Below are 22,479 nucleotides of genomic sequence, written 5' to 3' on the forward strand. Positions count from 1 at the left end.
TAGTGATCATTCAAACTATATTTATTATAAAGTTATGTAGCCACTATGTGCTCTATTTGTTAAATTAGGATCACACTCCCATGAATTAGCATCCATTGGACCAGTCTGTGTAAGGTCACCAATAATAGTAATATTTACAAATTGTCATGTCCAAAATAGAAGTCAAAATAGTATTGGACAACATAAGGCAAAAAAAAAAAGGTGGGGGAGGGGTTATTAGTAACATATCCTCGGGTTAGAGCAATTCAGGTACCTGAAGAAGTTCCCTCTGGGGACCAACATGTTGGGGCTTTAACCTGTGGATATGTGATTAATAACTACCCTTTTTTGTTTGCATTACTGTGCCCAGGGCTGATTTTACTGTTCCATCTGGCACACAATGTATTAGATTATATATATTACCAGAAGTCTGAACTGTTAGATTTTCCTGCTGCTTTTTATGTCCAGCATCTGTCTTCCTCATTGGATGATAAGTTTATCAGCATCTACTGTGTTCCAAATGTGCTCTTCCATGCGATGTTATATAGACTGAGAGATCAGCTCCCATCATTCTATCACTGTCTTTTCGTCGTGTCTTATCCATCTCAGTGCGTGTGCTGAATGTAGGAAAGTGGTTTTACAGCCAACATAAGAGCAAACAAGAGGAATGGAGACAAAAAAGTTAGAAAGCACTTGGATGGAACAGGTACTTTTTACACGCTTGCTTTAGTTGTTGTATCAATGGTATTCTGTATTTCCAATGTAAAATAATTTATTTTGGGGTGATCAATGCTAATATATATATATATATATATATATATATATATATATATATATATATATATATATATATATATATATATATATATATATATATATATATATATATGTCCTTCGGGGAAAATGCACTCCACATTGGACTATAGGGATGTGTAAGGCACAGCTTGGGGACTTATGTATATATACGTGTATATATACTGTATATATATATATATATTTACTATATATATATATATATTTATATATATATATATATATATATATATATATATATACTGTATTATACTATACTATTATACTGTATATATATATACTATACTATTATACTATATATATATATATATATATATATATATATATATATATATATATATATATATATATATATATATATATATTAGTCCTTCGGGGAAAATGCACTCCACATTGGACTATAGGGATGTGTAAGGCACAGCTTGGGGGACTTATGTATATAAAGATAGTACCAGCACTGCCCTGATACAAAAAATATTGTTTTGTTTTGATCCCCGATGGAGACCTGGGTCCTATCGGGACCCGATGGTGATCACCCCAAAAGAAATTATTGTGCATTGGAGCAGTTCTGGTTCTATCTTTATATTAATTGTATGCTAGCACACGCCACAACGTGTTAATTGCTTTATATTTATATATATATATAAATTTATACACATACATGATGAAACACAAATACAATGTCATGGTTTGCATGGTTTGCTTGTATTAACTAGTGTGAAGTATTGTTAATGTATTTACTGCTAGAGTATCCAGCACAGCACTGCAGTGCTTTAACTAGAGAGAAACTGTATTCCATAGTTACATAGTAAATGAGGTTGAAAAAAGACGTATCCATCAAGTTTAACCTGTGTTCAATTTAGAAAATGTTCTAAAATTATAAAAATGTTTGCCGATTTGATAGCAAGATACAGCAGTTAATCTCTGTGTGGGTGCATTTAATTTAAAAGATAACTATATTTGCCAATCCTTTTTGTTTTCCTAGGTAGAAACAGATGATACAAGACCACTTGTTGAAAATACTGCACAAGATGGAAAACTTACCAGAAATGTATGCTGGGCTGGTTTTAATTTAATTAACTCCATCCTTGGTACAGGAATGATTGGTAAGTTTTTAGGTCCACCTGAATCCTGTTTTGATAAGTATATACAGTGGCTGTCAATGTCTGAAAAAGATATGTAACAGAATGTTATCAAATGTGATTTTTTTTAAATGTTTTTTATTTCAATTGCAGCCCATAAAATATATGTAACGGGTATTCCACCCCACCCAATCGCATATATATTGTGGGTGCGTAGAACATATAATGTTACCAGGTGTGGTGCGTATACCTGTATACTCGCGTATACTCACAGGAGGCTGAGCCTCCGCTAGTGAGAGCCTGGGGTGAATCCTCGGGAACGTTTCTTTGTTTCAGCGCCTCCACCTATGTAGGATTCTATGGGTATGTAGAATAACCCTAACATAGGAACCACATGCAAATAATCAGTACACCATATGTATGATAACCAATACCTTTTCACTTGTGCTCACATGAACCATATAACATCAACATAATAACGGGTGTCCCTCTCTAGAGGGGACACAGACTCTTGCGTCTCGCAGGACGCTCCCCCCTACACCGGGTGATCCCACCCCGTGTCCAATGACCCCACACAATATGTCCCGCACTCTTTAGGTGAGATGATATGTGTGACTGCGCAGCCACCGGTACCATGTGAGTATAATGTATGATTGTTGGTGCACTTGAAGATTGATACCTGCCCGGGGCTCCCACCCCGGGTTCCGCAGACTACGTCAGGGATTCCACCCGATCCGACGTCGTCCTCCACACCGCGTTGGGTGAATTCCAGCGTGGATAATATCACCTTAGTCTCAGGGTCTTTGGTGGCGTTCCGCGCCCAGAACCCACCTCGCAGGGCTGCACGGCTTCAGCGCTGTGTCCCTGACTATCCAAATAGCTAATGGGGCAGTGTCCCTATCTAGGGCCTGTCCCTATAGCACCACAAGCTAAACAGTGTCTCAGGACCTAACTGGGACCTAGGGGGCTGCTGTCCTAATGCAGTGGGTCACTCACCCCTGCACTCACCTCCTTCCCCTAGCTTGTCCTTGTCCTCACTGACTGCGTAGTTCCAAACCCGTGAAAATGTATCTTTTCTTGCCTGCAGGGCAATACTTCAGCCCTATTGGCTCCCTGGAGTCATGTGGCTCTGCCCCTATGCACCCTGGGGGCTGGCAGTCCTGCCTTGCGCATGCGCGAGCTGTTTGGGACCTCCCGCGCTAGCCGGCTCCTGCGCATGCGCAACAGCACTACACATGGCGGCGCCCTGCTTCCTGAGCCGCCGGGACCCTCGCGACGCGACCACGGCCTTAGCAACGGCCCGATCGCATCCCCGGCAACCGGCCCGCTCGCGTCCCTAGCAACCGGCCCGCTCGCGTCCCCGGCAACCGGCCGCAACTCACAGGTAACGCGCTGCTCGCTCACCTGCCCCCTCACTCCCTCGCGTGCGGCGGCTGTGCGCTAAGGAAGGAGAGGGGGGTCAGCTATGACAAGGGGGGACCTGGCTACATATATATTAAAAAATACAATCAAAATAACAGTAAACAAGTATTTATTCAAACAATTTTAAAGTGTGTTACAATTTTACAGTTTAGGATTTACAATGTGTTAGTTTGTTTTTCTGATAGTGTCAGTTTAATAAACATTATCATTTATAACTGTACTTTGGTTCTTTTCTGTTCCTTTTGCATAACTAAAGTAAGTTTGTATTTTGAAATTTCTATATGTGTGTGAATGATAAAGTCACAGTAACTTACTTACAATAAGATGACACATTTATAAAAAGTGCGGTAAGGCAGAGATGTGGGAGAAGAAATATCAATAAATTCTCTCTTTCTAATTAACTGCATTGATATAGGAAAATTCCAAGTTGCCATTAAATATGTTGATTTTGCTATGATAGTCAGAGGTGCGTTCTCGGCTGACGGCTGGTAAAATACTACAGCACAGGCTGGACTGGACGGGTTCGGGAAGTGAACATAGGCCGAGCCACACAGGGAGTGAGAATAGGAAGTACAATTAATTTACAGGGATAGCCACGTCTCCCACCCAAACCACTTCCCCCCCTTCTCCAACCTCCCCCCCTTCTCCAACCTCCCCCCCTCCTCCAACCTCCCCCCTCCTCCAACCTCCCACCTCCCACCTCCCCCCATGAATTTATGTTTTTAGTGTGTTATGATTTTATTTGGATGTTAATTGAAAAAATGGAAGGATTGTTTATTATGCTTTGTCTTGAAAATCATTAAAAATTAAATTACAAAAAAAAAAATGTTGAATTGATTTTTCTTTTTAAAATTGCTTTCAGTAAACATGCCAAATACAGAAGACTGTTTATCCAAAAAGTTGCGTAACTTGGGAGAAAAAGGAACCCTATCGATGCACGCTCCTCTACTAATTGGAAAAAATAAATACATTTTATTGATATAGAACAAAACAACAAAAAAGGACAGACAATATAAAACCCTAATATAAGCGCTAGTGTGTCTAGTGACTAGAAACTCTATTGGCAGTGTGTATAGGAGTACAGTATAAGGCTACACACTTGTAACCAAAATATCGCTAGTGAGATCCGGAACTTGTATGATTTACTCTATCAAAAAATGCTTATGTGTTTATGATGTACCCTTAAATAAGAAAGCACTAATTGTCCTAGTTTCTATTGTGTTAGAATTCTAACTGAAACCAAGAGTCGCCCACTGTCCAAATAGTTGAACATAATGCTTGTTTTCCATTTTTGCGGCAATAAATATTTTAGCAACTTTGGTTGCTGGAAGAATCCATAGCTTGTTTGATCTGCTTAGTATAATGTTGTTAATATACAACCTGGTCATATGTAAATCTAAGCTTCGAAGTCAGGACCCTGTATTTAGTTTACAAAATTATATGTTTAAATAAATGTGCAGTTTTGTATTTTCTTTCAAAATTTGCATACCGGTACTCTTCAGACTGCAAGTAGTCTGTCTATTTTTGAACACATTTGTATGAAGATACACCGGTTGTTAAAACAGTTTCATGGGGATATTTAGTAAAACGTTTGAAAATCACTGTGTGCTCATTTGCATGTAATTTCCCAGAATCCCTGGCTGCAGTGGAAGCACTGTATGCTAAGAGATAATGGTGAAAAGCAGGGTTGCAGATCTGTCTGAGACATGTGAATGTGCTCACACGTGATATTTTTATTTGCTGAAGGCATCATTTACACCCATAATGCAATGCGCTGCAGACTCCTCTGGCAGCGAAGAGTTATATGTTTAACCTTGTATATGCTGTTTTCCCCCCAGGATTGCCATATTCTATGAAACTGGCTGGATTTCCACTGGGGCTATTACTTTTACTTGGAGTAGCGTATATTACAGGTAGGGGGCATGTTTTATACAAGTGTTGCAGAATATTTTATAAATGGGAGTATAAATAACCAATATTAACTGGTATTTTAGGCTAAAAATCTATTGTAATGAAACCCCCAATAGCCACATACCTATATCCATTGCAAAGATATTACATATACAGTATGCACTATACTTGTTTAAAATAACATTACCACACAAACTGTAGCTTTTTGATTTTGTGAAAATTACCACACTTTGGGGCAAACACGCCAGAACTGGCTATCACACAAATCCCATTGAAGTCAATGGCAGTTAACACCGGTACGGGTGCGATAACACATACAGGCATTTGATAAATTAGCCTGGTTGTGTTGCATGGATGGGTTTTACAGTACAGTACATTGCGATAGGTGCCTGGCTTTTCTTTTTCTGTGGTGACTGGGGTTCAGTGGCTACATTGTAGCAGCGTCTCTGAAACACTTTGACATTTGGACTTTCTGTCGTCCCCTGGATTGTGCATATCATTATTATTCATCAATGGCTGCTTTACATACTGTAACTCTACAATGGCCTGTTCTTAAGACAAATACTGTAAATACTACAGAGAACAAGTCAAAGAAATGTGCACATTTCTATGAAAATATCAAGTGTATTACTGAAACGTTATTGCTTTGACAAAGGCCTTTGATTAAACTTCTGGCCTTTAAGTGCTTGGCTTGGTAATTGTCATGACACTCTGATGCTTAGGTTGGCATAACACCTCAAGCTCTTAACTCCCCAACAATGCCAGAGGTTTGGATGGTTCATAAGCGAGTCGACATTATTGACTATTATTTATTGTGCCAAAGGTGTATTCATGTAACTACAGATGAAACATTATGGTTGGTCGCGCTGCCACCCCTAACTCCACTGCAGCACCGTGTTTTGTTCATCTGCGCTCGCCAACTCCTAGTAAGAAGACTTAATGGCGCATCGGGATTAACATAGTGGGGGCCCCTGCGTCTGAATGGTAATCACGCTGTGTGAATCCTACCGGGCAGCACCTGTCTGTAAGGGACGCGCAGTAAGAGTGAGACTGAATCAGTCACTCTACCTGTGCACCTCTAACAGGCACTCGCGGGGCTTTTATTTTATTTTAATAACACAGTATTGTAGCAGGGGGTCTCTGGAGCTGAACTGCATTAATTTCAGCCCCGGGACCCCCTGCTTCCTGAGTTACAGGCCCCAGTATGGGGTGTTGATATCTCCCTGCATTGTTTAAATGTCGCGGTCATGTGGACCATGACGCGGGAGAATATAAAGATAGCGGAGATACTGGAACCTCATATTGGAGCATGTAACTCGGGAAGCAGGGAGTCCCCGGGGCTGACATTAATGCAGTTATTAAAATTAAATAAAAGTTGAGCAATCACCTGTTAGAGGCGTGCAGGTACAGTGACTGATTCAGTCTCACTCTTACTGCGCGTCTCTTACAGACAGGTGCAGCCCGGTAGGATTCACACAGTGCGAGTTCCATTCAGACGCAGGAACCCTCACTATGTTAATCCCGATGGACCATTACCGACTGCCATGCGGTGCACCGTAAACTGTCAAGACTTTGCACACTGATGACCAGCACATTCTCACAGCCGCGCGACCGACAATAGCGCTGCATCTGTATTCTCAAATTTGGGTTGTTGTAAATCTTGTAGGGAATCTAATATGCTACAAAGTGAAAGCAAAATAATATTATCTGTCTTTGTTGGTGTCTGTCATTATTCTGCCACTTTTATTCCTCATGAACATACAGAAGTTGATTTTCTGCCCTATGTTATATGAATCGTGACTTCCTGTGTATGAACAAACATAGCACAAATGACTGGCATGGGACAGAACGCTTTGTTAGGAAATGTAATATACCCCTAGTTGCTAAGAGGTTAATAAATCATATTTTCAAAATAAAACCAGCATCTGTTTTTCCCAGTAACAGTAAAAGCTCTTAGATAACTGGCAAATTGCCCTGATAAATTTCTTCCTGGCTAGCACGCAATTAGCGTTTTTGTCTTCCTTACAATATATTAAATTCAAAAATGGATATGCTGTACGGACTGCTTATCTAGAAGCTGTGTTTTGCTTAGGGGAAAACAGCAATATACCACACAACACAAACTTTTTTTTTTTTAGAAATTAGCCGGTGCCATAAATGAGTTAGCCGCACAGATATCAGCTTCTTTTTCATCTGTTCACCCTCCAGGTACATGCTACAGGAACAAGGAAAGAGGAAGAATTTTATTTTGCTGTTGAAAGGATTTTAATTAGCGGCTGTTCAATCTCAAACTACCGGTTCAATATTTTGCCGACGAAAATATTCTAAAATGTTATCTGGATGTCTGAAAGTACATAGGGAGTGTGGAAAAGGAGCATGGAAATATTGAAATATAAGAAATAACATGCTCATTTGCATGTCATTGCCCAGAATCCCTGGTTGCAGTGGAAACATTGTATACGAAGAGATAATGGTGAAAAGCAGGGTAGCATATCTGTCTGAGACGTGTGAATGTGCTCGCAAGTGGTATTTGTATTTGCTGTACAGTGTACACTATAGCTGGGAGCTATAAAGGGTCAAAATAGATAATGTATAATGTTACCGTAGCCATATAAAGATACATTGTAGCTGTTGAGTTACACTGACTGAAGCAGCCATTATGTTAGTCACACCATAAGGATTTATACAGGAGCACGAAACGATGGCCAGCTTAGGTAAGAATGTATAATTATACATTGCCACATGCTTTACATATAAAAATAAAAAGAGGGGGGGGGTAGTATAGCTGATTTAAACCCGCTTTTTCACCTCTTGGTAAAGACACAATGAACCTTCCTTAAAATACAAAATGAAAGGAACTTCAAACGTGCTTATACGCATCAATGTATGGAAATAATGTTTTACCCCTTGTGCCCCGCATGCGTCAGCTTGTAATTTGGGAAGTGGTTATAGTCGGAGTTAGCAGATGCACATATTTTTAATGACATTTACATATAAAGCTCTGTGTCTGGGTGAACGATTTTATATGATTTTATATGCATCAAAATCACTTCTGACTGAGGATCTGCATCAAATGCAAGACGCTGGCTTAACTAGTTTCTTACATTTAGTGCCAACGCAGACAAAAATAAACGTTTTCGTGCGATTCATATGTTTTTTTGTTTGTTTCAGTATCTACATATCTCACTAAGTGATTGGAAAATACTCACTAGTGTATGATAGCAATTATCAATTGTAAACGCATATTGAATTGCTGTTAGCAATCATTTGCTTGTCAGTGAATACACTACTGTAAAGTGCAAGAATATTTGACTGCCTAGGCACAATATGTGGTTAGTGATACAAACCGGTAATATGAATACTGTAGCTGGTAGTGTATAAACTGCTTCTTAAGGCCTCGGGCATGGTCAGCGCTTACGCGCTGACCCGTGCTGAGGCGCGCTGGTACTTACCAGTGAGCCCCTACAGCCGCAATGAGAGCGGCTTTAGTAGGGGCTCGTCTACGCTTCCGCAAGCGCGCAGAAGTGTACGTCTTAGGGAAATTTTAAAATCAAGCGCTTGCCGGAGTGCAGGGCCAGTCACGTGAGCGGTTCGCCCAATGAGGGCGAACCAGCTCCGTGACGTCACTCGCCCGCCCGCCGACACGCCCCCGACACGCCCCCGGATGGCGCGCTGTCTAAGGCCAGGGAAAGCTTGCCCTGAGCCTCAGCGCGCCTCCGCACGCCAGCAAGAACCTTGGCCGAGGCCTAATGCTAACTTAAATGGGTATCCAATAGGTATCATTTAATCAATTAATTTATAGCCCTTGTACCTATTGCAGGTCATGCTACTGTTTAATGGAAAAACACACACACAGTCCCTGCAAACTCACAAGCTCAAAACCCAAACTCATGATATATATATATATATATATATATATATATATATATATATATATATATCATTAGGAGTGATACTGGGTAGTGACCTAATGTATACAACAAAAGACAAAAAAGCCCCAATGCTACATCAAATATGACAAATTATTAAGTTAAATACTATCTGTTATTCTTCTCATAAGTAAGTGGTCATTAGTCAATCCTTTGGCCAATGCATTATAAGCCTGAAAGCAGTTCATGGTTCACTCTTTAACAGTTCTCCATAGATAGAGATGTACACGTGCATTCAAGAACTCTTAAATCTCTTCTTCTTCAGATATACCGTCAATGGACTTTGTACAAATGACCAGTGTTCGACAAACCTATACATTTGCTCGCCCCGGGCGAGTGGATTTAACCCCCGGGCGAGTAAATATTGGCCCAAGCAGCACACGTTTGGTGGCGAGTAGATTTTTTTGTGTGGCGAGTAGATTTTTTGGTGATTTGTCAACCACTGCAAATGACACATATATCTCCATTGAATATGTATTATATAACAATATATTTGTATAACTGCAAATGCTTCCCTCTCATTGGCAGATTATTCTATGATAGTGCTGATCAAAGCAGGAGCAATGTCTGGAACCAACACATATCAGTCTCTTGTGAGCAGGACATTTGGATTTCCAGGATACCTGGTTTTATCAGCTTTGCAGTTCTTGTATCCTTTTGCTGGTATGATTTATTATTTAAAATAATTTTCCTAATTTCAAATAGGAGAGAGGTTTATAGAGCGATGCTCAAATACTGTGTGTGTGCACAAACATCTTTGTATTTAGAAACATAAGTCCAGAAAAGGAACACTGTATATAGTCCGTAGGCTCATATATAAAGCTTCATCCTATGCAGGGAGGCAAAAATAAAGACCTAGCGGTCAGTCTGCATGACTACCACATATATGGTCAATAATGCACATCCCACCAAATTAGTATACGCACCCCATGGATATAACAGGTAATAAAATGAGGGCTAATGCCCATTACCTGCCCTGGGGGTGAGCTGAAATCCAGGACGCCAAAGCCAAGTGAAGGTTCCTCTGCGTGCACTCCGGATGTCGTAGAACAGTAGAAATGGAAGGAAGCAAAGGATGCACTGCAACTGGATAGTTGTTTGAAAAAATATAGGGCAAACTCCAAAATAAAATCGAGGGTTATTTATTTATATAAGCTCACACATGGGTGTATACAGCAACCGCACCAACGCGCTTCGTCCCACAGGACTTTATCAAGGTGTATGATGAAACACGCAGTTACTGTCAAATATAGCACATAATTCACGCCAAAAGTGCACAATGACGCTCCGCGCATGTGCACTGATGCCGTGTCGCTCCTTGCTCGTATTAGATTGGAGGGGCATGGCATTACGTTCTGACGCAGCGACACGGCATCAGTGCGCATGCGCGGAGCGTCATTGCGCACTTTTGGCGTGAATTATGGGCTATATTTGACAGTAACTGCGTGTTTCATCATACACCTTGATAAAGTCCTGTGGGACGAAACGCGTTGGTGCGGTTGCTGTATACACCCATGTGTGAGCTTATATAAATAAATAACCCTCGATTTTATTTTGGAGTTTGCCCTATATTTTTTCAAACAACTATCCAGTTGCAGTGCATCCTATGCTTCCTTCCATTTCTACTGTCCTAATTTCAAATATAATTCTTTTTTTCTCAGACATTGTACTATGGGTTTAAAAATATATTCATTTATAAAAACAACATTTTTCCAGAAGTAAGTTATTTGTGACTTAGTAAACATACAGTACAAGAGATTTGTTACCAGTACAAAATTCGTGTTTCAATACGTTGACTTTTCAGGTTTATATTTAATCAGATTTATATATTTTTTACAGTACGTTGAAGTTAAAATTTCCCAAGAAAAATGCTGTTTCAAAGCAGCATTTGTGGCATCTAGTGAGCAATGACTTATTTACATATTCTTAAATACATTTCCCCAATGCAAACTATTTGTTGGTGTTATGAATAAACATATGTATTGTATTCGTTCATGCCTTTCAACAACTCTTCCACTTTTTTTCAGCAATGATTAGCTATAACATAATAACAGGAGACATTTTGCCAAAAATATTTCAACATATTCCTGGAGGTGAGTAACTTTAAAGAATATGCAGAATAAAACTCATGTTAGAAAATATGACACGTTGCTTTGGTTTGCGTACACCCATTCTATTTATCACGTTACCATTTTTCTGTCCAGTCCATTGCATTCTTTGTCATATTTAATAAACATCTTAATCAAGTCTCTTCCATTTGTTGCTAATCTGACTTACTGGATGTTTTTAACTTTTTTGATGTATCGTGTGATAGGTATACTTAGGGAGGAGCCCAAAGACACATACAGGTGCGCCGACGAGTATTCTAAAACTTGCCTTGGAAAATCTGGGGCTATCACCAACAAGATCCAGGTACATGCTGCAATATTTCAGTGACATTTCTGCAGAGACTAATGGCCCATCGGATTAACACAGCAGGGGTCCCTGGCAGTACCATTCAGTTTGAATGGGACTGCCAGGGACCCCCGCTGTTAATCCGATGGGTCATTAGTCTCTGCAGAAATGTCACTGAAATGTTGCAGCATGTACCCAGCATGTACCCAGCATGTACCCAGCATGTACCCAGCATGTACCCAGCATGTACCTGGGTCTTGTTGGTGATTACCCCAGATTTGTTTTAGAATACTCGTCGGCACGGCAGTAAGTACACAAATTGCTGCAAATGTTGGTAAAAGGACAGAAAAAGGCATATACTTTTTACTTTTGGACAGTTTATTGTCAACAATTGCATTTTTGCCACTTGATAAATAAACATAAAAACATTGTTAAATCATGCTATCAAAATCACAACAGCCCATAATATAAAAAGATGTTAAGAAATAACACAAATGACATACTGGAAGTATAGCTAGTTGCCAGCTTTGTAAAAACAATCGTATATTCATTATTTTACTGCAAATTTCTGTCATCTCTCTGCTTCCATCTTTGGAAACTGATGTAACCGGAAATACTGACCTGTTTTTGTTTTTAATGTGTTATATGTAGTGTACGGCTTGCTATTAAATCCACAAAATAAATGTTTTATGTTGTGCACGTAAGGGCCTTTTCATTATTGTGCAAGAATGATGTATATTTTCGGTATATTTTGCATATATAATTCCATTTTTTAATCTATCTCAGTACATCTCTTTTTATAATGCAAATAAGATTTTAATAGCAACATTTTTGCATAGATTATTCTTATTTACACAGCATAAACGCACAATTTTTATCACGTTAAGTGGTTAAGTGATTTTACATGGATATTTATTGGATGCATGTCCATATGTTTTATAGCTTATGCAGAGCACTACATTGCAGGTGCTAAGAAATGTTGTGAAGTATATTCAGGCATAGAGACACTATACCAGGCTGTCAAACTCAGAATAGCTTGGGAGCCAATTCTTTAGCCTGATTGCAAGACTCCAGAATTTTGTTTTATAAATAGTCATTATCAGTGGTTGACAAATCACCACAAAATCTACTCGCCACAACCTACACATACACTTTTCCCTTTGGTTTTCCTACGTAAACGTTGCTGGTATCACTCTCCCTCCCCACCCACCCATCTCCTCGAATCTCCTCTCCCTCCCCACACACCCCATCTCCCTCCCCACCCACCCCATCTCCACTCTCTCCGCTTCATCCACTCTGTCTATCCCCCATTCACTCTCTCCCCATCCCATCTCTCTCCCTCCCCATCTCTCTCCCTCCCCATCTCTCTCTCTCTCTCTCTCTCTCTCACCATCTCTCTCTGCCCATCTCTCTCTCTCCCAACCCCATCTTTCTCTCTCTCAATCTCTCTCTGTCTCCCCCATCCCTCTCCCCACCCCCATATCTCTCTCTCCCCCATCCAATTCTCATTCTCTCTCTCTCTCTCTCTCTCTCTCTCTCTCTCTCTCTCTCTCTCTCTCTCTCTCTCTCTCTCTCTCTCTCTCTCTCTCTCTCTCTTTCCCATCTCTCTCTCTCTCTCCCCATATATCTCTCTCTCCCCAATTCTTTCTTGTTCTCTCTCTCCATCACTCTTGCCCTCCTCTCTTTCACTCTTGCTCTCTCCCCCACCAAACACAAACACACACACACACACACACATCTCCTCCTCCTCTTCCTCCACAATACACACTACCCCCCTGCCCCACCATACACACACACACACACACACACACACACACACACACAAACATACACACACAATAAACTACTGCCCCACAATACATACACACTAAATACCACCTCACCCACAATAGCACACCAATAATCCCCAAGCCCCACATATGCCCCCCTACCCACAATAGCACCTGGGTTATACACATAGGTCTGTATATCGGGAAGCAGAGGATCACCAGACCTGAAATTCATGGGGGTCAGCTCTGAAGACTCCCTACACCCACTCCCCTACCCCCAACAAAAGACCCCCCCACCACCACACACAGAAGTGGGCAATAGCCTCCCTGTTAGCCAAATCTGGCCAATAGCACTTTTGTCCATTCCAAAGCATACAAAATATACATCACAATAAAATACACATTACATCACAATAAAATGAGAACACAAACACTAGTAATTCAATCCATTGATTGTCACAGTTTCTACCTATGCCCTTAACTGAGGCATAGGTAGCTATATTGTCAATCAATTGACAACCTATACTAGCAGGGGGTCTCTGGAGCTGAACCCCATTAATTTCAGCTCTGAGGACCCCCTTCTTCCCAAGGTTCCGTAGGGGGTGCCGGCATCTCGGCATTGTTTAAATGTCCCTGTCACGTGAGCCGTGACGCAGGAGATTTAAACTTGCAGGAGATACCGGCACCCCCTACAGAAGTCTGAACCTCGGGAAGCAGGGAACCCCGGCCTTAAATAAATGGGGTTCCACTTCCGAGATCCCCTGCTTCACACCTATGTAAAAAAATAAAATGCATGATAACTGCTGTAAGAGCTGTGCGGGGAGACACAGAGATAGAATGCTTCTCTCAGCTCTCTCTGCGCTGCTCTTACAGACTGGTGGCTGGGCCGGTAGGATTAACACTGCTGGAGTCCCATTCAGAAACAGGGATCCCTGCTGCGTGTATCCCTCTGGGAAGCTTACTACCCTCCTGTCCATGAGAGCTGCAGTTACAATACGGCCCGCTCCACATCGCGGTCACGGAGAGTGTAAGTCTGGCTAGATCTGTACTTCTGTTGATATTCATATTTTAATATATTGTAATATGTGTTCTATATTCTAAAGTACACTGCAATTTGGAAGCAAAGACAGTGACAGAAAAAAAATCTTACATTTAGGAGTGACAAAATAGTGTGAACCCCGGGGGGAAAAAAGGTCTCCAAATAGAAAAGTGCAGAATACATATACATTAGAGCCTTATCCCAAACATTTACCACTGAACATGACAGTGTGTGTTCCCCACCACCCCCCCCGGGCAGTTTTTTTTGGGGGGTGAGTTACTTTTGGGGGAAGGGGCGAGTGGGTTTATCCCTAGTTTGTCGAGCCCTGTATATATATATATATATATATATTTTTTTTTTATATATATATATATATATATATATATATATGTTCTTGTCTGTGAGTTAAAATCAACCAGGCTTCACCACATTTTTGAAGCCAGTTTTTATGTGATCTTTAAACATTCATGTCAACCCGATGTCTGAGATGGCAACTGGTGAGATCTTGAACAGGGATGGGTGAATTTATTTGCTGAAAATGTGATGGCTATTAACAAGCACGCATATTCGCAGCTTAATTCATTCTCCTACCTGTGTTTGAATGCATGCCATACAGCTGTCCGCCCCCATTCGACCTGAAAGAAGCACACTTGAGATATCTGGGATATGCTAATGAATATGCAAAGTACATTTAAATGGATTCTATTAGCAATGACACCTATCTGGTGGGCTCCTTTTTGTGCACAGCGTCTCTCCATGTGTTATTTGAAGGTGTGTTTGAGGGGATATACATACTGTAGCACTTGATACTCTAGTGAAAACTTTCTCTCTCACACTGATGGATTCGCATACAATTGCTCAAATTTATGTGCATCATCTTTGCATTGGAATATTCATTAGTGGATTGAATTTTTCCAAAAATACTGCGTATTTGAGGACAACATTTTGACACAATTGCCCATCTTGAGATATCACTGGAGAAGTTAACATTTCATGTTGGACAAATTAAGATTACTGTATGACAACTGGGTATTAACTTTCAAGATCCCATTGATCCCTGAAAGAGGTGTTAAATTTCTAGATGCATTTCGCAGCATATATATACCCTGCACATGGATACAGTAGAGTTTGAGGTTACAGCCTGGAAATAATTGAAGTAAACTGTTGATAATGTCATTCTCTTTTAATTGCTCAAAGATGCACAGAAAGAAGCTAACATGTTCTTATTTCTTTTAGTTACATCTGAAAGTGTTCTCGCTGACCGTCGCTTTGTTATCTTGGTCACTACAGCCATAGTTACTCTTCCCGTAGCACTCTATCGCAATATGGAAAAGCTAGGAAAGGTAAGGAGCTCGTTACGGATATCCAAATATAATGTATCTCATGGTCATTTACATTTAGACTAATATATAAACCTAAAGCAGCAATCCTTTCCCAAAATAATTGTTTTTCCCCTAGCTAACCTGTATGGGGGACCTTTGGAGTTGATCAGTGATCCTCTGGGTTTTTGAGTAACAAGAATTGTAATTTTTAAAAAAACCCACAAACATGGCCACGTGGGCACAAATAAAGGACGAGTGTCTATAGCCCTCTGGAGACAAGGTTGATTTCATGGCCAGTTTGTGTCCATAGGACAAGTATTCTTGTCCAGTGGACTAAACGTCCCATAGCTAAGGAAACTGAAGGAATTGATCAGCTCTGGAAGACCCCCCCCCCCCCCCCAGTTAAGGGAGGTTTGCTGCTTTAACCCTTAAAGATGTAACTTGAGAATGATTTTCAATACTGAAGACACAAATATTTTAAGAAAATTGGAGGCATCTTGTGGACATGGATTACATTTGAGAAACTATGCATAGCTTTAAATAAATATCAGCATGAAACCACAATGAATAATTGTTGTCGTTGTCCTTCAGGTGTCTTTGATGTCTTTGGTTCTAACAGTTATTGTACTGTTCATTGTCATTATAAGAGCATCATCTCTGACTTCAATAATGTAAGTAATTTCTTAGCATGTCACACAAATGTTCACTATTAATTGAATATTGAATGGAAACTTTACATTAACATTACGGTAACAGTGTTTTCAACTTTAGTTTCTTGCTCTACGCTGGCTTTTGTGTGGATCCCGTGTTAGACAACCCTAAATACTTATAAATATTTAAGCCTTTTCCACACAGTTTGGAAATGTGAGATATACAGTATATAATGCGAGATATACATATTGGTTCATATTTGTGTTGCTCAAGCATTGAACGAAACCACATGCTGCAAGCTACTATTGTCACAGAATCCTTTTGAGCTTTACTACTCACACCGTTAGCCGCCTCCTCCTAGCTTCCTTTAAAAGCAGGTCATATCTACTTTCTGGTTGCAGTTCAATGTTCCTTGTGCACAAGAAGAAGCACACCTGAGACATCTGGGATATATGTGACAGTGGAGTTTCCCAGCATCTGATTTACTGTAGTTCAATGCTCGAGCTGCTGCCCTGAAAAGCAGCAGTCGTGGGTTCTGATCTTGTTGGGTCTGACATCAGTAGTCTCTTCAAATATTTTAGGAGGTGTGACTCATTTAAGTATAGTTTACATAGCCATTAGCATATCTCTCAAGGTACCTCAGGTATGTTACTTTTTCAGCACAAGCATCTCTCCCTAATTTATTTGGAGGGAGGTTTCAGGGGATATATGTAACCGTGCTTGCCCCATCTCAAAAGCAGTTTACTGATTGCGCCACACCTCTGGAATGCCCTTCCCCTAAATATCCGACTAGCACCCTCTCTATCCACCTTTTAGACCACACATTAAAACACACATGCTTAAGGAAGCAAATGAGTAGCTCCATGGCTGATAATTTACACCTCATACATAAACCTTGGCCCCTTGCAGACGCACTTACCAGAACACCCTCCTACTGTCTCTGTATGTTCTTCCTACCAACCAATTCGATTGTAAGCTCTTCAGAGCAGGTACTCCTTTTCCTAAATGTTACTTTTATGTCTGAAGCACTTCTTCCCTTTATGTGTTATTTGTATTATTTGTTATTTATATGATGGTCACGTGTATTTCTTCTGTGAAGCGCTATGTACATTAATGGCGCTATATAAATAAAGATATACATACATAGAGTTTAACTATTTATAAGGCAATGCTCAGTCTCTCATACCCATTCAGGGTGCTGGCTCGAGGCAGGCTGGACGTGAATATGCAGATTGGATAATAATGGGTGCAAAGAACTGTTATACTATAAATAAGAGCTTTATTCACATCCGTTTACAAAAAAGACAGACTGCACTTCGGACATTAACTGGTGGCAAACAATATGGTTACTCTGTGATTCTTCCCCTGGTAGCTCTAACTCCAACCTGGGGAGCTACTGTACTTATGCTTGTTTCCCTTAGTATTGGTTAGATTGGCAATCTCCTACATAACGTCAATAATGCCTCATCTCAGGTGGACCCATGTTGTGGATAAACACTGATCTCTCTACGATCAGTATCCAGTTACTGTGTACAGCATAACTAGTCCATACATATTGGATCGGGAATTTACTAAGGACCTTCCGGCCAATCCGATTATGCTCCTTAGCTCCTACTCTGAGAACTCCTGCTGAGCACATTCTTACTCCTTTTCATGCATGAGAACAATCTTGAGCATTACTATTGGCGCAAACTATGTAGGACACGTTCCTTAACTGAAAACAAGAAATGGTGACAAGACATCCTTAATACACAACTAGACACTTAAACCTATATTCATGACTCACGGTGAGGCCCTACCTGAACTCCGAGGAACCTACTTCTAGAACATTGGGTTGAGCTATATGAACCCTTCAATCTTCCTATCATGACATTATTGGTCACAAGACATCCTACATATCATGATGAGGAGGGGCAATAACAGAGTGATCCCACCTAGTTAACCCATGAAAGCCATTAACCCTTTACATTACTTAGTAGTCCCCAGAGGGGGGCTACATATACAACTGGAGACCCTACCAAATTGTAACCCACCCTACCCCAGGCTTTGGAGGGAGCTGGCACCATCTTCAGATCATTTCGCTTCAAAAGCAAGTACAATCGAGGCAAATTGCATGTTAAACTGTGCGGATTGTCACCTTTTATAGATGCGGTTAAAATTATGCGATTTGCAATAGAGAAAATGTTTTTTTCACACATTTCATTCCGCGACTTCTTAACATGCCAAACCGCATGGTTTCACAATGACAAGTTCAGCGATACTAGAATAGCCCCCAATGTATCAAGGATTTTGCTCCTGTTTCTGCACCACGTGCATCAGGTTGTGATTTCGGAGTGTCAATTGTTGGTGTTAAGGAGGAGTTACATGACACAGAGATTATAATGAGATGTATAAAATTGTGCAAAAGCTGCCAGTTCTGAGGTGACGTTAACTTTCTTCCTCAAAAATCTGCGCCATATAAAAGAGAGTAGAGCAGCAAATTTGGTGCATCAGACAACTTTGGAGCCAACATTGGTGCAGTGTGTCAACACATGTCAACGCTTCTCGGCCTTTTGGCTAATGTCAAGTGTAGTATCTGTTCTGCCCGTGGCAGAGGTGGAGCACATAGTGGCACAAACTTGATTCTCTGGTCTGGCAGAGAAGTGGAATCATGGAGTCTGAGTCTTGTACGTTGCGTTTGTGGGTTGCTAGTGGTGCACCAAATTGTGTTTGCAGCACGAAGAAGGATAAAGGCCTCGATGCACAGAACACTAACCGGAGCACCGAACAGACCCATCATAAGCATGTTTTTTCCACGGACTTAACTTAACTCATTGTCATACTCCTCTGGCCTTTTGGCTAGGAGCACACGGGAATTTTTAAACCCCCTCCTGGCTATTTTTTTTATGGTCTGACACGCACTGCGTACAATCACTGTAGTACTTATGCACTGTTTTACACAGAGCATAGCACAGTTGAGCACTTGTTTTGTCACTTTGTTCTAGCATTTGGATATGCAGTGATTTATTGTCATGTTTCTCCATGAGAGTATAGACTGGGGTGATTAGGACTTTGCTCTGAAAGTCAATTGATCTTGGATATTCTTGTAAGGAATCCGCTCCTGGCTTTGATTATAGCCTTGCAGACCTCTGTAGTTACAAAAGCTTCCTCTGGCAATCAATGGCACATGTGCTGCCTCTCATTGCAGCTTCAGCCCTGTGCTCCGTCATTGGAGGAATGCTCACACACCTCCTCCCTTTGATTGGATCTCCGCCCTTTATATGCTGGGCTTTGGCACTGAGTCAGTGCCGAGCATAATCCTTCTCTGGATGCTACTGTCTCTGCCACAAGCCGCCTGGCTTGTCTCCTTATGTACAAACCTCTCTAATTCTCGTTAGTAGTTCCTGAGTTCCTGAGGCCTGCTGCTACTCTCCATGCAGAGGCCTGAGTATCCTGAGGCCTGCTGCTAATCTCCATGCAGAGGCCTGTGTTTCCTGAGTATCCTGAGGCCTGCTGCTACTCTCCACGCAGAGGCCTGTTCCAGTCTCCTGTGCTGAAGTGTTGGTTTACCAGCACTGGTTTCTGGTACCTGCTGCATTCTCCCCTAGCAGAGGTTACCAATCGTTTCCTGAGGCCTGCTGCTATTCTCCACGCAGAGGCCTGCTTTGGACTTCTGTGCTGAAGCGTTGTTTTTTCCCCAACGCTGCCCCACGGTGTACTTCGGCCAGCCTGCTGTCTCCCCATGCTGAGACCGGCGTCATGGGCCGAGGCCACTACTTGCACAAAGGCCACTCCTGCGCTCACGCTCCTAAGCTGAAGCGGGGTACTCCTATCTACCTGTTGCCGAACTCCTGCTTGAATAACGATGATGCTGCCTTCTCCAATCCTGACCCTGCTATGTACGACTACGAACTGCGCACTCCAGATCAGTCTGCACAGACTAAGGTCCTGATTACATAACCCCACCTCAGCCCCGCGATCCGTCCCGGTTTGTGGCGAGCACAATCGTAACAGTATGCTCGGCTCCACAAAACCGAACTGCGCCGTGGCGGGGGTTGGTGAATGTTTAACTGAACCTATGTCCCAGGCTGCGGACCAGTTCCTGTTTGAAAAACCATACCTGTTTGAGAGACTGCCTCCGCCTAAGAGCGTGTTCATGTATGAAGGTTTAACCCCTCTGGAAAGACTGATTCGTAAAGAAATCCTTACTAAGTTTCAACCATTTAGAGAGGAAAGAAAGTCTCAACAGGCCCTGTACTCCCAACTGCACCTTGCTATTTCCACCTCAGATCAAAAGTCTGTGGATCTTGGGGTACTGGCTCAACTTCTAGATAAATCCTGTGTGTTGTTCCTAGATTTTGACCTAATCATAAGAGAGCGTGACCCTCTTCTCGCTGCCAACGCACTTTCTAATCACAATTTCTTTTCTGCCAGTCCTTTTACTAAACCAGTGGGGGTACCAACCCCTCCTAAGAATTGCAAAACCGTCTCCCTGTCGCTGCCCGCTAAGGAAGAAGCTGCCACGGTTCCTACTCCCGTGTTAACCCCCTGTGTTCAGACCCAGAGGTTATTCCTGTTTTAACCCCTGCTAGTCAGGCCTATGAGTCCCCCACTGTAAATCCCAGCATTCCCCAGGTCAGTGTGTCTCTCTTAGCACCAGAGAATGAACCCGATTTGCCCTCAGTTTCTAACTCAGAATTTCTATGCTCTGTCCCCGAGGTTATTTCTGTTCTAACCCCTGCTAGTCTGCTGTGTCTGGTCCCCATTGTTAACCCTTGTATTCCACAGACTAATGTTATGTCCCTAGGGCCAGAGGTTGAACCCCCTATGACCCCACTTTCGGTGGCTAACGTCTCTTCTGATTTTCAGGCACAGCCTGACTTAACCCTTGTGAGTTCTCCACCCCCAAGTCTGACAGCAGACCTTGAACTTAATGCCTTACCCAAAGTTCTAGTTGCTGAGCCCTTGGAGACTAATTTCTGTAAACCCCACAGCTCAGCAAAAGTTCCCGCTGCCGCGCCTCCTGAAACTTTTACTAAACAGCTGGTCCCAGTTAAGAGTATTGTTCATGAGTCTGTTTCAGCCTTAAGCTTGTTCACAGAATTCCTTCTCCCAGGTATTTCTCCTACCCCTTCTGTTACTCAGAGAGCTGAAATTCCTGCTTCAGAGTATAGCTCTCTTTTCGTGGATTCTGCCTTTGTGGCTGATTTCCCAGACACTTCTCCTCAAGTAACCACTTCTGAGATCAGGGTACCTGTGGTTGCTCCCTTCGTACAAGTACAGTCAGGCCCCTCCTTTTTGGAAGATCAGGTTTTCAAATCTAAAACTTCATCTACCCCTGATTTTGTAAACCTGCAGTCCCCTCTCACTGTAGTTAAAAGTTCTCCAGCAGCCGCTGAGTCAAGCCCTGCCGCTACTAAATCTCCTCTTGTAGAAGCAGCCTTCCCTAGCTCACTTCCGTTTGTCCTATCTGTTATGTCTGTTTCCTATGATTTTCCTCCTCTGTATTAGAGTGTTGCTTTTCCTGTCCTTGACTCTAAGTCTGCCTCCTTGGAACCTGTGACAGTTATTAGCCCCCCTACTAGGGTCCCTCAGGCTATCACTTCAGTGATCAGCTTATCTATCCCTGATCCCCTACTACACTCTGAGTCTCCCCTTACAGCTTCTAAGGTCTCTCCAGAACTTCCTGTGTTAACCCTTGCCTTCCCTCTAACTCCTGATGTAGAGCCTGACTGCCAGCCCTCCACCTCTGCTGTAGTCTGTGAGATACCTATCACTTTTGCTAAAATTCCTGGTTTGCAAGGTATTTCTCCTATTAAGTCTGTGATACCTTCAAATCCTTTAATTGATTCCAAGACCCCTGCCACTGAATCTTCCATGGAGTCTGATGCCCTCATTAGGGATTCTCAGGGACCCAATTCAGAAACAAGCACAATGTTCTCTGATCTTATTACAGTAGCTAGTTCAGTTCCTGCTGGTTCTCAATCACCCACTTCAGTGACAAGCAAGATGTCCCTTGTTTCTATTGGAAAGTCAACGTCAGTTTCTTTCACGGATCATACCACAGCCTCTGGGATGATTAAAAATGACTTAAAGCTCCTCACGGCTGGGAATAGCCTTTTTTGTTCTAATCTCCCTATAACTCCACGCTTAGCCTTAAAGTCTGGGATGTCCACTCCTCTAATAATA

The 22,479-nt window shown here is 41.8% G+C and overlaps 1 protein-coding gene across 1 annotated transcript in view; it reads left to right on the plus strand.

The window, feature by feature from the left end:
* Window positions 1–1,777: 1,777 nt before the first annotated feature.
* The window catches only part of SLC38A11 (solute carrier family 38 member 11), a 50,479-nt gene continuing 29,777 nt past the window's right edge, over window positions 1,778–22,479 (plus strand). Inside the window, exons 1-6 of the mRNA XM_075610058.1 lie at window positions 1,778–1,898; window positions 5,135–5,209; window positions 9,665–9,799; window positions 11,164–11,229; window positions 15,575–15,681; window positions 16,252–16,331. Coding sequence (XP_075466173.1) covers window positions 1,892–1,898; window positions 5,135–5,209; window positions 9,665–9,799; window positions 11,164–11,229; window positions 15,575–15,681; window positions 16,252–16,331 — 470 coding nt within the window. The 5' untranslated portion in view covers window positions 1,778–1,891. The remainder of the gene's footprint in view (window positions 1,899–5,134; window positions 5,210–9,664; window positions 9,800–11,163; window positions 11,230–15,574; window positions 15,682–16,251; window positions 16,332–22,479) is intronic.

Source organism: Ascaphus truei, chromosome 7, assembly GCF_040206685.1.
Source record: "Ascaphus truei isolate aAscTru1 chromosome 7, aAscTru1.hap1, whole genome shotgun sequence".
Taxonomy (NCBI): Eukaryota; Metazoa; Chordata; class Amphibia; order Anura; family Ascaphidae; genus Ascaphus; species Ascaphus truei.